The 16,080-nt window shown below is 24.5% G+C and overlaps 3 protein-coding genes across 3 annotated transcripts in view; 2 read left to right on the forward strand and 1 right to left on the reverse strand.

Annotated features, from left to right (window-relative positions):
- Positions 1-66: 66 nt before the first annotated feature.
- On the forward strand, positions 67-2,878 carry Phum_PHUM475090 (uncharacterized protein; the record flags this gene model as incomplete). Its single annotated transcript, XM_002430319.1, has 10 exons — positions 67-90; positions 512-679; positions 755-967; positions 1,063-1,236; positions 1,362-1,589; positions 1,668-1,820; positions 1,900-2,121; positions 2,211-2,391; positions 2,479-2,607; positions 2,706-2,878. The coding sequence occupies 10 exons, from the start codon at positions 67-69 to the stop codon at positions 2,876-2,878; spliced, it is 1,665 nt and encodes a 554-aa protein (XP_002430364.1).
- A 137-nt stretch (positions 2,879-3,015) lies between these two features.
- On the reverse strand, positions 3,016-4,079 carry Phum_PHUM475100 (uncharacterized protein; the record flags this gene model as incomplete). Its single annotated transcript, XM_002430320.1, has 5 exons — positions 3,016-3,030; positions 3,302-3,469; positions 3,546-3,675; positions 3,744-3,873; positions 3,947-4,079. The coding sequence occupies 5 exons, from the start codon at positions 4,077-4,079 to the stop codon at positions 3,016-3,018; spliced, it is 576 nt and encodes a 191-aa protein (XP_002430365.1).
- An 8,041-nt stretch (positions 4,080-12,120) lies between these two features.
- Positions 12,121-16,080, forward strand: part of Phum_PHUM475110 (uncharacterized protein) — a gene marked incomplete at both ends in the record, with an annotated part of 4,629 nt that continues 669 nt past the window's right edge. The window contains 5 exons of the mRNA XM_002430321.1: positions 12,121-12,267; positions 12,360-12,573; positions 13,823-13,992; positions 14,075-14,291; positions 15,219-15,989. Of these exons, the coding sequence (XP_002430366.1) occupies positions 12,121-12,267; positions 12,360-12,573; positions 13,823-13,992; positions 14,075-14,291; positions 15,219-15,989 (1,519 nt within the window). The remainder of the gene's footprint in view (positions 12,268-12,359; positions 12,574-13,822; positions 13,993-14,074; positions 14,292-15,218; positions 15,990-16,080) is intronic.

Below are 16,080 nucleotides of genomic sequence, written 5' to 3' on the forward strand. Positions count from 1 at the left end.
ATGAATAAGTTTTATGTAATAATATACCGACTATATATTAAAATAAAGTAAAAAAAAAATTAAGTAATGCCTAGTCAAGATTCGGCAGAGGTAAATTTTTTTTTATTCTAAAAAAATTGTCTAACAATTTAAGTTTGTTTTTATAATTGTCCTATTGTAAACTTAATTTTATTTTTAAATGTTAAAAACTTTAATATACCTAAAACAGTTTAAGTTTTTTATTATTAAACTTAGAGTTTTGTAAGCTTCCTATTTAGTTTAATAAAATTTGCATAATATTTTATTAATTACATTTTTTATTACTGATAAATATCTTTTAATTAAATTTCTTTTAAAATATATATATATATATATCTAAGCTTAAATATCTTTAAAAGTATACAAATTGCTAACTCGTTTATAATCTTTATTAAGCTAATTAAGCCATAGCTTTTAAATTTTTAGCTTTTTTCATTTAAAATTCAAATTTAATTCCAGAAACTTAACATATATAAATAATTTTTCTGTGTAGCAAATTCAGTCACAATCCATAATAATTATACATCCAGGCTCACAAAATTTAAGAATCGGAAGAGCATCAGATGTTAGTCCACATGTACTTTTACATGCAGTAGCTAGAAGAAGATTAAAAAATGGTTTATCATATGAAGATCAACTACTCCCATCAAGTGTACAACCTGTAAGTATGAAACTCATTAATAAAATAACTTCTATTTTAATTTATAAAAAATAAATTTAATTTTCTTCCAAACAGACTGATCAATCTCTCAAAGAAATGGAAGAAGCAAGACTGCAAGTATCTCACATTTTGCAGTCTTGCCTACAATCAAATGGAAATAGAAGGTATGCTACTCCACCTCAACAAATTGCCGCTTTTAACAAAAGGGTTCAACCTGAAATCATAGGATCATCATCTGAAACTTATGTCAAACCTGAAAGTGATTGTGATACAATATTTGGAGATGAGGTACGACTAAATACAATTTTGTTTATTACTACTTAATTGTATTTATAATTTATGAAAAAAATTTAAATGTTAAACATTACAGAAAATTTTTTTAGGTACTACATTTAGATCCTTCTCTTGAATTTAATATTCACTTTCCTTGGAGGAGAGGAGATCTCAATGTTCATTCTGGACCAGGTGGTTCACTCACAGCAGTATTAGCAGATTTAGAAGCTATATGGACTTATGCAATTACAAATAAGTTAGAAATTCCTCAAACGACTTTTGAAGTAAGTTGTTTTATCATTATAATTATTTGTAATTAAAATAAATTAAAAATTTTTAAATAATGAAATAGCAGTGATTTAAAATAAAAAGTTATCTTCCATTAATAGAATTTTTTAATTTTTTCCAGCATTACAGAGTAGTATTAATTATCCCAGACATTTACAATAGACAATATCTTAAAGAGCTCACTAGGATGCTATTACTAAAAATGGGTTTTGGAGGTTGTTTTTTGGTTCAAGATCATGTAGCAGCAACTTTTGGTGCCGGACTTGGGTATGCTTGTGTTGTCGATGTTGGAGATCAAAAGACTAGTATTTCCTGTGTGGAGGATGCTATCTCTCATAGAACAACCAGAGTTAGTTAATTTTGTTTTCTTTATTCAGATCTCTTCATAGATTTTACAAAAAATTATATTAAATATATTAATTTCAAGGTAAGATTAAGTTTTGGCGGAGCAGATATCACGCAGACATTTTATTGGCTGTTACAAAAATCATCTTTTCCTTTTAAGCAATGCAATCCTCAAAACAGACTTCATGCCTTACTACTACATACCTTAAAAGAAATGTTTTGTCATGTCAATTTAGTAAGTAAATTTTGGTTTTACTTGAAAAGAATTTAATGTACTTCTTTAAGAACCAGTTTTTTTTTTTTTTAACTATTAGGATATTTGTGGTTCACAAGAAAAAAGATTTGTGGTGAGGCAACCAAATCAACCTACTCTTCAGTATACTATTCAAGTCGGAGATGAAGCTATAGTTGCTCCATTAAGTTTATTTTCACCAGAATTATTTGCCATAACTCATTCTAAAGAAATTCACACGCAGGAAAGAAATATGGGTGATCCAGAAGATCCTCACGATGAACATTACTTGAGAGAAACTAGTGTAAGAATTTACTTTTATCAACTTTGCACAATGTTTATTTATTTAATAATAAAATAATTTAATTAAGTTACATATTCTTATAATTACAGAGAAAAAAAGAAAATTTAGAGCAAACGGGTTTTCCTGAAGAACAAATTCTAGAAACAGTAGAAGATGATATAGTTGTCGATAATATTGAAACAAGTACTTCTTGCAACAAAGAATTTACCGTTTTACCCCAACAAATTATGGGTCTCGATCAGGCTGTGCTGCAAAGCATTGATAGATGCCGTAAGAATTAAATTAAATTAAATTAAACTAATTTGTTTTAAAATTAATATAAATATTGTTTAAATATTGAAATGTTTTTTTTTTTAGCAAATGATGACGTCAAACGAAAAATGTACGGATGTATATTAATTGTGGGATCAGGAATGAAATTTCAAGAAATTGGCAAATGGTTACAAAATAGAATAGCTTTACAAACACCTTATTTATATCGATCAGGTATGATTACAAATTTGCTCTCGAAAATAATTATAAAATAATTCTTCAACAATTATGTTTTTAAAACATTTTTTTTTTTTAAATTAAATAAATAATAGAACAAGTGGATATCATAACCAATGCGAAAGAAATGGATTCTGGAGGAACATGTTGGAAAGGAGCTGCCATTTTATCATGTTTAGAATCGGCTAGAGAATTATGGGTTTATCCAGCAGAATATGAAAAATGGGGTGTTAAAATTTTAAGAGAAAAAGTTCCTTTTATGTGGTAAACTTTAAAAAATATTAAAAATAATTAAAAACTTAAAATATTGCTTTCTACAAAGTATTTTTTTAAAAACAACTTACATGCTCACATAATTAAAGACAAAGTTAATGAATCGGTAAAAATATTATTACTACTATCTCTTTAAATTTTACTATCCTTTTTTTCATGTTTAATCATTTGATTAAAACGATAATATATAAAATAGACTTTTAAACTCCTCAGAGGAAGGAATATATATAAACGTTTGGAAGCAAATGAAAGGAGTTTTAATTATCGACAGTTTTTTTTTCAAAAGAAAATTTAAAAAAAAATTAAATAGTTTTATTTTAATTTTAATCGATAACATAATTTTTTAAATAATATATATAATGATGTCATTTTAAATTAAATTAACAAGTCTAATTTGTAATATATCATGCGGATTTACTTCAAATAATTGAGTTCTTCTAAGTAATTCAATATGTTCGGTTATATTATCTTCATTTTCTAATTGGAGATATTTATCACAGCCTTCTGTAAAATGATGTTCAATTATTCTAGCAATTAGATCTTGAATATCTAAATTATCAGCAAATAGTGTAGTAATAATTTCTTTCTAAAAATTATGTAAGTTTGTATTATTATAAAATATTATAATAATATGTTTTAATTAAAATTTATGAAACACTTACCAAGTCGGATTTTTCTTTTTTAAAACGCATTTTAATATTCTTTACAATTTCACTTACATTTGTTTTACATACAGTACTATTTCTACTGGCTTCTATCATATTTTCTAAATTAGATATGTTTGTATTCATGCTAAAAAATAAAATCAAATGAAAAGGCGAGTAAAAAAAATATAAAAAATGGAAATTTTCATGGAATACCTTGAAATCTTTTCTTGATTTTCGTTAATATCAGTAATTAATTTCTCAAGGCCAGAAGTAAGAGAATCTATTTCATTTTGCAAGGATTCTTGAAATGTTTTAAATATATCTTCATTATTTTCTATGTCACCTGAAAGGTACAAAACATGGTAAAAATTCTTTTTCTTTTAATTGAGTAATACTATTAAACACACTCTTATTACCATTTATATCTCTATTAAGTACGGAAGACGAATAACAATAATTGGTAAAGAAAAAATTTTCAATTGGATCATTTGATCCTAATACTATCTGATTATTAAATAATTTTTCAACAGTTAAATATATTTTTCTCATTTCATTTTCAATTCTGTAAAAAAATTTAATTAAAATAATTTTTAATAAATAATAATTGGTAATAAATGTTAATAAGAAAAAAAATTAATTTACTGCTCTATTAGTAATTCTTCTTCGTCTGGCTCATGATCCATAACAATGAATAAATTTTTTTTAGTTACTACTGATAATAAAACGAAAATATTAATACAATAGAAGCCAATTTTTTTTTTTTGGCGCGTACATTGCTACCAACTTAAACACAAATTCATTGAAATATTTTGTCGACATTTTGTCAAATTGCGTGAATATCTAAAAATTTGTAATGTTTCAACCGAGATAAAGGTGAATTTTAAAATAATTGAAAATGAATAGTTTTTTATTTTCTATTAAAAAGTTAAAATTTAATAATTATATTTATTCTGTAAGTATTGCAAATGACCTATTTTTTCTATTTTCGTGTTAGTTTTTAACATGAAAATATTTTAACTCAATTTCATGATTATTAACTTAACGTTAAAGTTAATGCTTTGTATTATAAAATTCACAAATTTCAACAGAAAAAAGTAAAAAATTACATAAATATATCGAATCACGGAATATTAATGTATTAATAACAATTATTATTATAACTACGAGTTTTAGGCGCGAAATTTTTATATTTAAATCAGTTAGTAATAAAAAAAACTCCTAACTAAATCAATTTCGCTGTTTTTTTATGTTAAAGAATTAACATTAAAATTTTTTATATGAATTATGTTTAAGATTTAAATTTAAATTGTGTTCTTTTTGCATTGTAAAAAAAAAAAAAAAACGTAAATAAAAGAATCAGTTTAGAAGGAAAGAATTAAAGTCAGATTTCGATCGATACGATATATACGTTTGGAATCTAAATTAAAGCCAGTAGGCGCATTTAAGAAGTGTTAAGAGTGATGGCGCGGGGATACCTCAGTTCGTTAGCGATCTTTCACGTTACAACTGGGTTTCCACCGATGTCTTATTATTATTATTATTGATAATGAATGTTTTGTGGTTAAAAAAAGTGTTTAGTTAAATTTTAAATTTTAGTTAAATAACATTTGTTATTTATTTATTTAATATTGTAGTGTTGTCGAATATGAAAAAATATCATTTAAAGGATTTTATTAATGTGGAAAAAAAAACACAAGCGGTAAGTTTTTTATTATTATTCTCTTTTTTTTACAATTTTTTTTCTTCTTTTTTCTCCAAATAATAATTTGTTTTTATAATATGCTCAAAAAGACTAATTATAAATTAAAGTAAAATACTACCACCTTATAATTTATAAAGAATTTTAATTTTAATAAATTATTATTATTATCATATTTTTTTGAGACAAAGCTGTCACAGTAAATTAAATAATAACATTAAATTTTTAACATTTTTTTTTGGGGGGGGGGTTTTAATATATAAATTATTTATCATTTTCGATTAAAAAAAAATTAATGAGTGTTTATTAATTTTATTTATTTATTTATATTTACGAAGGCAAAATAATAATAATAATAATAATAATAAATTCGTCAAATAAAAAATAATACGGTTTAGGAAAATAATAAAAAAATAATAATTTAATAATATACTTTTATCAAATTTTTTTTTTAAGTATAAATTTAAAATTTTTTTGGGAGTAAGAAAATTTTTTTAAAACAAAGGAAAATGGAAAATTTTACATAAAACACAAACACATTTAAAAAAAAAAAAAAAAAAAAAAAAAAAACATAAAAATTAAGTAATAACGATAACATTCAGATTAAAAAAAAAAAAAAAATACGTGAATGGTTGAATAGACATTGCGTACAATATGAATGATCTGATTCATAATTTAAAACGGTAAAAAAACAATAAAATTTTATTTTTTATTAATTATTTTTGCCCTGATAATTAAAATTATTTATATAAGACACAAAAAAAAATATATTTAAAATAACTGGTCAACGATTTTTATAGCAATTAACATTATTAATAATTGTAACGTATAATGAATGATGAATGAATGAATGAATGAATTTTAACGGTTCGTATATAATTTATAAGTTAATTTTTTCCCGATTTTTGTTGTTGTTGTTGTTGTTTGTAGCAATAATCTAAATAATCGTGGTTCTAGAATCAATAATAAAAATTATTTTCTTATTGTTATTTCATTTCAAAAAAAATTGAAAATTACATTTGCACAAAATGAATTATTAATTGCAATGGAAATATCCATTGTTGACCGTTTCAATTAAATGATGTTACTCGTTGACCTTTAACCTTAAATACTTTTATACGACTTTAAGGTCGGTCAAGGCCTATTTCTGCTGTTTTAAAACTATAATAGGCGTTTAAAAAAAAAAAAAAATATTAAGTAGGATTTTGATTTATTATTCTTTTGTTTTGTTTTGATTAATAAGGGCGGTATTATTATCGATAAATAAACGTCAATGTGATTTTTATTAAGGCATAGAAATTAATCGAAACATTTTTTTATTAAAAATAATAATAATAATAATAATAATAATACTACTTGACAATTGTAACCGGTCAATAAGAAAAAAAAAAAAAAAAAGTCGTTAATGATAATCAAACGACCGCAAAAAAAAAAATAAAAAAAACTTTCTTAGCACAGATTTTAAATATTTGACAAGATATAAAACTTAATGAAGTTTTAATAAAATAAAATATATAAATTTTTCTTTTTTTAATAAAATAATAATAAATTTAATTCGGTTTGAATAAAGTCACGTGATAAAATAAAATTAAAAAATATTATGAGAAATTTTTTTTTTTTTTATTATTATTAAAATTAAATAAGGGTATCCGTTATGCTTCCCACTCCATCTTTTTTTTTTTTTAAATAAATTTAATAAATTTATTATTTGTTCGTTAATATTAAAATTTTTAAATTGTATTAATCCCTTTGTCGATAGAATCAATGTAAGAATTAAAGTGGGGGGAAGGGGGGGGGGGGATTTTTAAATAAAAAAAAAATTTTTAATTGATATTTATTAAATGGCGGGGATTAAAATTCGATAAAAAGTTTATTTACTCCCGTTTGATTTGTTACAATCGAAAAAATTTTACTAACAATAAAAAAAAAAAAAAAAAAAAAAAAAATTGCACATCGTTAATTAATATTTTTTTTTTTTTTACAAAACGAAGAAGAATAACACGTGATTTTTTTTTTTTTTATCAAATACAATAGACATAATCTCGTTATAAAACGTTACAACGAGCAATTAGATTCGGTTACAATAAAAAAAAAATTCTATTCTAAATAACGTGACGTGATCAGCAGTTTTTTTTTTTTTTTTTAACACAACATACGTAATTCAATTAAACCGACGACGATTTCTAAATAAATATTTACAAAATCGATTCGAAAATTAATGATTTTTCTCTCTCTCTTTAATTTTGTGTAATTTTTCCGTTACAAAACGTGTTACATAAGGGAAAATTCGATGAAACTTACTATAATTTTTTTTTCTCTCAGGAAATAATAAAGAAAAAGTTTTTATTTCATTATAGTGAGAAAAATTCCGTTAAAACCGTTAAAACCGTTCGATCGAACTTTTTTTTTTTTTTTTTAAATTAATTAATATTATATTTAATATTCAGTATGCGCTTATAAAAATTTATCGGTCAAACTTATTATTATTACGAGACTAAATTTGAACTAGAACAAAATTAATGATGGATTTATTACACGTAGGAAAAGTGTACCGTTTTTTCGTGAGGAGGTTCATATAGGTATTCTTGTTGACCAATAAATAATTCATTGAAATTGTATGTACGTGAATAACTTTTGGCAAAAGAATTCAAATCGATGAATTATTTAATTTAAAAAAAAACAATGGCGTTATTTAAACTTTACCTTAAATTTACATTCGTAATATTAAAAGTTTGCTAAATCAAACGCGTCGTAAAAAACAAATTCAATCTACCTGAATTTCTCCATTCATTTTTATTATTATTATAGTCACTCTTAAACACGACAAGGCTCTTTTTTGTCGGGGTTTTTAAGCATTTATTCCAGGTTTCTACCCGACGATTCCTTAGGGACAAATACTCGAATTTCGGTGGTGCTATTTATTGAGTATTTTCCGAAGAATGTGGGCCGTCCCACATAGTGCGATTTCCTGGATGGTTTCTTCTTTTAGGTTCTTCATAATCTTCTTTAAATTTCCTTTCATTGAATGTGGCATGGCTCCCAATGCTCCCACGATGACCGGAATCGTTTCAGTTTTTGTTTTATTATTATTATTATTATTATGTAATTAATTCAATTTGTGTGTAGTCGCATTTGAGGAAAATCATGAAAAAAATTTATTTCTACTCTTAACTTTTAAATTAAAAATATTTTGAAGCATTGCGTTATTAAATCACATATTGTGTTGTATACATTTTGATAAACTTCTCTTTAAATTTAATACAAAATAATATTTACTAATAATAATAATAATCGAACATTAATTTCTTCTTTGTTACGACAAAAATAAATATTTTTTTTTTTTTTTAAATTATCAATTTCTAAAACGTATAAGAAACGAAATTGATTTGAAAAAAAAATAGAAAAAATAGAAAAAATAGTAAAATAGTAAAAACGTCATCAAAATAATTTTTTTTAAAAAGTAAAAGTCATTATTTATTTTTAAACTTGTCGATATTTATTATCATTTATTTGTAAGCCTAAAAATTTAAAAAAAAAAAAAAAACAGGTATAATACCGTAAATTTAAATTATATTAACGGGTTAATACATAAAAGTGAATAATATTAAATTAATTTAAATATTTAATAATAATAACTTATATAGTTTTTTAATTTATTTTTAAAACGAATATCATTTCCTTTAGTAATAAAAAATAATAATAATAATTCAATTTAATAATAATTCAATTTAAAAAAAAATGTGATTTCACGATACATTTTATTAAAATAAATTTTTTTTTTGTGTGTGCCTGAAATCGATCGATGACTTCCGCGAAATAAAAAAAAAAAAAAAAAAAAAATGTCTATTCCATATCTTGTATTACATAATTCAATTTGTTGTATATGCATTTTGCTGAGATTTTAATTAAAGGCTTTGCTATGTAAATATTTTGTTCGTTTTAGTTGGTTAGTTAGTTAGTCGGTTAGTCAGTTAGTTAGTTAGTTAGTAGTTAGCACTTAGCCATTGCATAAATAAAACAATTTTAAGATTATATTCCTATCGAAATAAAATTGTCACTTATCAAATTTCATATATTCTTCGTTTAATATGTTTAAGGTACAAAGTATAACCTAAAAAACTTGATTTATTTTTTTTATAATCGCCATTTATTTATGAATTATATAATTTAATTAAAATATTATTATTATTATTAAATTTTGCCTGAAACGTGCGATTGAATTTTATTTTATAATGACGTAGTAAGGACGATACATGTAAATTTTATTAAAATCATCATCATCATCATCGTCGTGATGTCGGTTAGGTTTTTTTATTTTAATAAATATAATAATGAATTCAAGGCACGTTTCGTATTTATTTATTTATTTTTTTAATCAAATAATTTTTAAAAGAAATAATAATAATAATAATTTTTCCACGCGTTTTCTATTGTTAAGCTCATCGTTCCCAAATAATTTTTTAGTGCAGTCAACCAATGTCATTCAGCTATATAAAAATGAATCTTACAAGAAAATTATTACGCACGATTAAAAACCTTGGTTTAAGAAAAAAAAAAAAAAAAAAAAAAACCTTGCACTTGCCAAGTAGCATCCTATGAGAATCAAGGTTTAGGCTCTGTCGGGTATGACCTTCCTTCCTATCGTTAATTTACTTCCTAAATTAAATTTTTTTTTAACGAAAAGAAAAAAAAAAATTTTTTAATTATTAAAATTTCATTTATTATTATTATTAAGAAAAAAAAATTCCCGATCGTCTGCTTTTTAAATTTAAATTTAAAAAAAAAACCTTGAATTTTAAATGCCAACAGGAAAAAAAAAAAAAAAAAAAATTTTAATTTTTTAAGTATACTGGTGACACTTTCAATATATTCTCGTTCCACTTTTCATAATTAAAATCCAATTACGTCACACAGTTAATATGAGAGCACGTTCAGAAAATTATTATCATCATTTTCGCGAGTCGGTATTTACAATAAAATGTTATTTATTTTCTATCGTCGTCCTTTTATACATTTTTCATATATTTATAAATGATTTTTCGACATGGTAAACAATTGAAAATTCCTTTGGAAAATCTGGAGATTTTTTACATTCGTCGGGTAAATCATTATTTTATCATTTAAACGAATTTTATACAAAAATTTTTCTCGGTTAGAAAAAAATCATAACCGTAACATCAAACGTGACGAGTAGTTTTTCCTAATGAAAATCCATTCGATTAACTTTTTTTTCGTTAACTAAAGTTAAAAATAAAAACTTTCATCCATAAATTGATATCTGCCATTTTATATATATATAAAAATTGATTTTTCCAATAATTCTGCGTAATTTATTCGAGGATTATTTGCACGAATAACTTTTTTTTTTTTTTAAATTAAAATTATTGTTTTAGGAAATTTGTTTTAAAAAAGGGCGTAAAAAATTTTTTGTGTTTTATTATTATTTTTTCTTACTGACACAATTTATTTTTTATTTGACGAATTATTTTATTAAATTTTCATCGAAAAAAAAAAAAAAAATATTTAACTCGAATATTTAATTTAAATGATAGTTTATTTAATTAGTTCACAAGAGTTATGTAATTTTATTTAGATAGATATGTCAATAAAATTAATTTTATAGGTCGTAGAAAATAATGACGTAGAAAACTTGTCAAAACAAGTCAAAAATTTTTTTATAATTTATATAAATATTTCGTTAGATGTGAGCAGGAAAAACAAAATTTTTTTTTTTTTTTGTTTCCTTTTACCGGTTTACTCAACGGTTTTATTAACAAAAAAAAAAAAAAAAATCGCGACTACTATTAAAAATGCGTGAATATTTACAGGAGGGGGGGAAGGGGGAAGGGAGGGAAATCATTATCATTGATCTCAATGACATTTTCATGTAACGTCGTAAATTTTCGGCATTAAATTATCAACACGAATTTTTTTTTTACAAAAAAGAACATAATAATGATTTTAAGGTCACGTGTGTTGACAATGATGAAAATGAATGAAACAATACATAAAGTCTTGCCCTAGAAATATTTAAAACAAAAGATTTTACAAAAAAAAAAAAAAAAATCAAATTAATAAAAAAAAATTAACTTTTGCGATTTCATTCAATCGATGGTAATGGTAGGAAATTTTTTATTTTGTTAAAATCAAAAAAAAAATTCATAACATCAGACGGGATAAAGAATGAATTAAAAACAAACAAACAAACAATGTTTTCAATTTTTTTTCTCTAACTTCCAAAAGGAAATTAAAAACTATCACCGGGAAAATTTTTTTTTGATTTTATTATAAAAAATTAATTTAATAATTAAAAAAATTGTGGTTAAAATCGAAAAAAAAATTATTTTTTAATATCTCTATAACAAAAAAAAACCACATTTTTATCTTAACACGAACATAAACATTGTGTTTTTACATGGTTTTGTTATTATTATTATTATTAAGTTGGACTTTAATATAACGATTAAAAATTTTGATGATAATATTAACAATCGTTAGTCAGTTAATAAAAAGAAAATCAAATTCGATATTAATAGAAAATGTCTTTTATTTTATTTTTTTTTTTTTTTTTTCTTATCCCGTAACAATGATATGATGCCAATGACCTGTTATGTTACAAAATTACTTATTATTATTATTATTAACAATGATGTATTTTTTTTTTTTTTTGTAAATATTGCAAAAGTTTAGAAAAAAAAAAAAAAAAGACAAAAATTGAACTTTAAACTTTATTAGTTTATTATTATTATTATATTTTTGTTTATTGATTATATGTTTAATGTCATGTTTTAAGGGTTTTTGAAATTTTGGTCAATGTGTGATATAGTTTGATGATAAAAATAAAAATAAAAATAAAAATAAAAATTATTTTCTGTGAAAATTTCAGTCGTGATGTGCAAAGAGGCGTGTTGCGTGGTGCATGGTCTTTGGGGATTCATATATACGGCAGCGGGATCCGTACAATTGGTGGCGGGGATATTTTTTTTACTATCTCTCCCCGTTTTCAAACTGGGATCAAATATATGGACGGGAGCTTGTGTACGTATTATTTATTTATTTATTTATTTTCTCTTTTCGAACGACTGTTTTCGTACATAAATCAAATTTTATATTATTTTTTTTATCCACAGAATGTCCTAATCGGTGTGGGAACTTTCATATTAAGCTGTTTTGGAACTTTAACAGCGGGAAGAAGCGAAAAACTTTTAACGGTATCCGTATTAGCCCTCATTATAAACACAGTAAATTTAGTTATATTGGAAATCGGCGAATGGTATTTTTTTTACACTGACGATGTTAAATCCACAATAGAAAGAAAAAATCAACATGATCTTGCTTTTTACGGTGAGTTTTTTTATTTGAATTTAAATAAATTATTTATTTACGGTGTAATTTATAAGAGATTGAAAATGTCGCGGGGAAATATTTCATTATTTGAGCACATTTAAAAACCTTTGACGTAGTATCAATTATTATTATTTTTTTCGCAAAGTATTAATTGCTCGTGAGATTCAATACAAAATTAAACTGTTGCATAAAACTGACGGTACGGAGGGAGGGGGAGGGAGAAAGTTAATTTCTATAAGGACAATAGTTCGTTATTAACTAACGAGAAAATTAATTTGTAATAAAGGCTAAAAAAAAAAAAAAGAAAAACTTAATAAAGAATCACTTGAAACCTTGAGTCATTTATCATGATAACGAGAAAAAAAAAATGGGGGGATTGCGTAAGAAAATTCAACCTCAGCCATTTTTATATATACTTATAATTATTTATTGTTAGGAATTTTATTTCTCATTTAATTTTCCACAAAATAAATATAATCAAAAAAAAAAAAAAAAACGTTAACGAAATTTGTAGTTTTCCCATTTCTACACATTCGCATTATTCTACGGTATGGAAAATTCGTAGACGTACTACTACTACTACTACTACTACTACTACCACTACTACCAGACATTACACGAAACTATTCAATTTTCAATAGAAAAATTTAAAATTTTAATTGACAATAATTTAATTTAATTTTTTTTAAATTTTAATGTAATAGTCCATTACAAATAAATTAATTGAAACAAACAAACGATCATTAAATTTTATCTAATTGCGAAAAAAAAAACACAAAAAATTGTTGTAAGAAAGTCGTATCGATTATTATTACAAAAAAAAAATAATAATATAAATAATAATAATTTGTTTTATTTTCCAAGTAAATGAATAATAGGAATTTTTTTTGTTCTACAAACAAACAAACAAACAAACAGAATAATAATAAAGTCGCGTTTAATTTTTTTAAAATAAATACGTAAGAATAATTGAATAAAATTTTTTCGCAATTAAAAAAAAAATTTTAAAATTATAAATTACAATGACCGTTTGTTCGTTGTTGTTGTTTGTTGTTGTTGTTGTGTTGTTGTTGTTTCGAATTAACATGAATGCAAATTCATTACGTGGAAAATTATTTAAATTTTTTTTTACGTTTTGTTTTTGTTTTCTTTATTTTTAGCAATACTGTACTTTGATTATAATTGCATCACAATAATAATAATTATTATTATTATTATCTAAAATAATTTTTTTTATCTGTTCTAGCTCATGTTAGTACAAGTGTAACGACAGTTATTGTTATATTAGTCGCATTGGTGGATACGCAATTAACATTTTGTTCAGTTCAATTATTTAAAAAAGAAAAAAAAAAACAAGAAAAAAACGGTCAAAACAATAACGAAACCGTATCAGACATCGAATACATAATTCCTAGGGTAAACGAATAATTCAATGGAAATTTTTTTTTTAATTATAAATTTGTATTATTAATTTAATAAATTCGATTTGTATGAATAGCAAAAAAAAAATAGATCGACAAGCACGAGTAAAAGTCCTACGATAAATCAATATAATCAATCGTGGGTATTCGATGCCGAAACGGGTACTTCCGTTAACGACTCACCCTCTATAAAGGCTCATTCAGGAGCGACAATATTAAGTTCCAGTACGACAACAGTAAAACAAAATCAATGTCGCGATCAAAAACATTATTCTTCGACTCCGATTGTCACAGGTAAGTCATAAATAAATAAATAAATTTTTTAAATTATGGTTGTACAACTGGCTCCCACCGCCCCCCCCCCCAATAATATTTCCTTTTTTTTCTTGTAATGAATGCGAAATTTGAAATGAATGAAATTATATCTTAACGTATTTACGATAGCACTTGAAATTGTTTAAAGTTAATCACAAAGCTTTTATATAATTAAAAAAAATGGGCGGGGGGGGGGAAATTTAAGGGGTTGCAAACACTTACACGCGTAAATAAGGGTTGAAAAACATTTTGTGTGTGTCAAGTGGTGGTGTAAATCTCATTAAAAAAAATTAATAATTTGAAAATTTATAACCGATAATAATAACGTCAACAGCTGACATTTTGTATAAAAACAAACGTGTATGACGTCTCCCCATTTTAAAAAAGAACCAAAAAAAAAATCAGTGTTTAACTTATGAAGGGTAAATGAGTTAGGAATTTAAATGAGTTGGCATAAATTTATGCATGTATTTGAATTACGTTATGAAAAGGTTATGAAAATGTATAGATGAGGAATAATAATAATACGATATCGAAACAAATAATTATTTATTTATATTAAAATTATATATTAGTTATTATTATTAATTTTCAATATGGTTTCTTATTTAATTTACTTAGAAATTTTCAAAAGAAGATTTTTTAGGCAAAATGTTAGCTGTGAAAAAAAACAAACAAATTTTTTTTTTTGTCGACTTAACAATTTTTTTTTTTTTTTTTAAATAAATAAATAAATAAATTTTTGTTTTTGGTTGTGTGAATATGTCAATAAAGCTAAATTAATTTATATTAAAAAATGTTTTTGTTGTTGTTGTTGTTGTTGTTATGATTATTGTTTTTATTTTGTAAGGAAATGAATAAAAGAATCTCTTCAGAAAAGAAAAAAAATTAACTCAAATTTTTTAGATAACGCTGATGATGATGATGATGATGATGATGGCGATGATGACGTTGTCGTCAGAGTTCAGGTCGGTGAGACTTTGGACTTACAATCCAGTCGTGATGGAAACCGTCAAATAAATCACATGAAGAGTTTTTCTAGAACGCCTTCGCCCGCACATGCCTCGCAGAGTTCGTCTTCCAGTTCGTCTATTCCTCCTATTTACGAGTGCCTAGAAAGACTTACTCAACCGACAGTTTATAGAAATAGATTAAGTACATATAGAAATGTTAACAAAAAAAACTCAGAGGTTTCCGGTTCTAAATTCAGGGTTCAAAGTGACGATAAGGAACATTATGCCACGCTCATGGTAGAACTCGAAAATTCATTCGTGAATAAAAAAGATACGAAAACAACATTGTACACGATGTCTTCTCCTCCTCCACCACCATCTTCGACTTCGAAAAGTTCAACTTCGCACACGAGTTTTTACACAAATGACAGTTTAATAGATTCGTCGGACGCGACGAGGCAGCAGCAGCAGCAGCAACAACAACAACAACAACAACAAGCATCAGCAAGCGACGCGGAATTTTCAAAAGAATTAGAAGCCGCACTTAAATTAATACAAGATTTAGAAAGTCCAAACACGATAGATACGCCGTCGGAAACGACGTGTAAACACCCTATCGGAAACGATACGTTAGAAAATCCAAGGAGGAAGTCACAAGATGATAAAAACGATAGCGACAGCAGCACGAAAACAATTAGCGGAAGCAGCAGTCTCGAAGCTCATGGTAAGAATCAAAAAAATTTACCGGTAGAATCACAATCAACTTCCGGTTATAATTCTCCTTCCCTCGACCGTTCATCACGATTCACACCGAC

This window comes from Pediculus humanus, genomic scaffold (assembly GCF_000006295.1).
Source record: "Pediculus humanus corporis 1103172108253 genomic scaffold, whole genome shotgun sequence".
In the NCBI taxonomy this organism is placed as follows: domain Eukaryota; kingdom Metazoa; phylum Arthropoda; class Insecta; order Psocodea; family Pediculidae; genus Pediculus; species Pediculus humanus.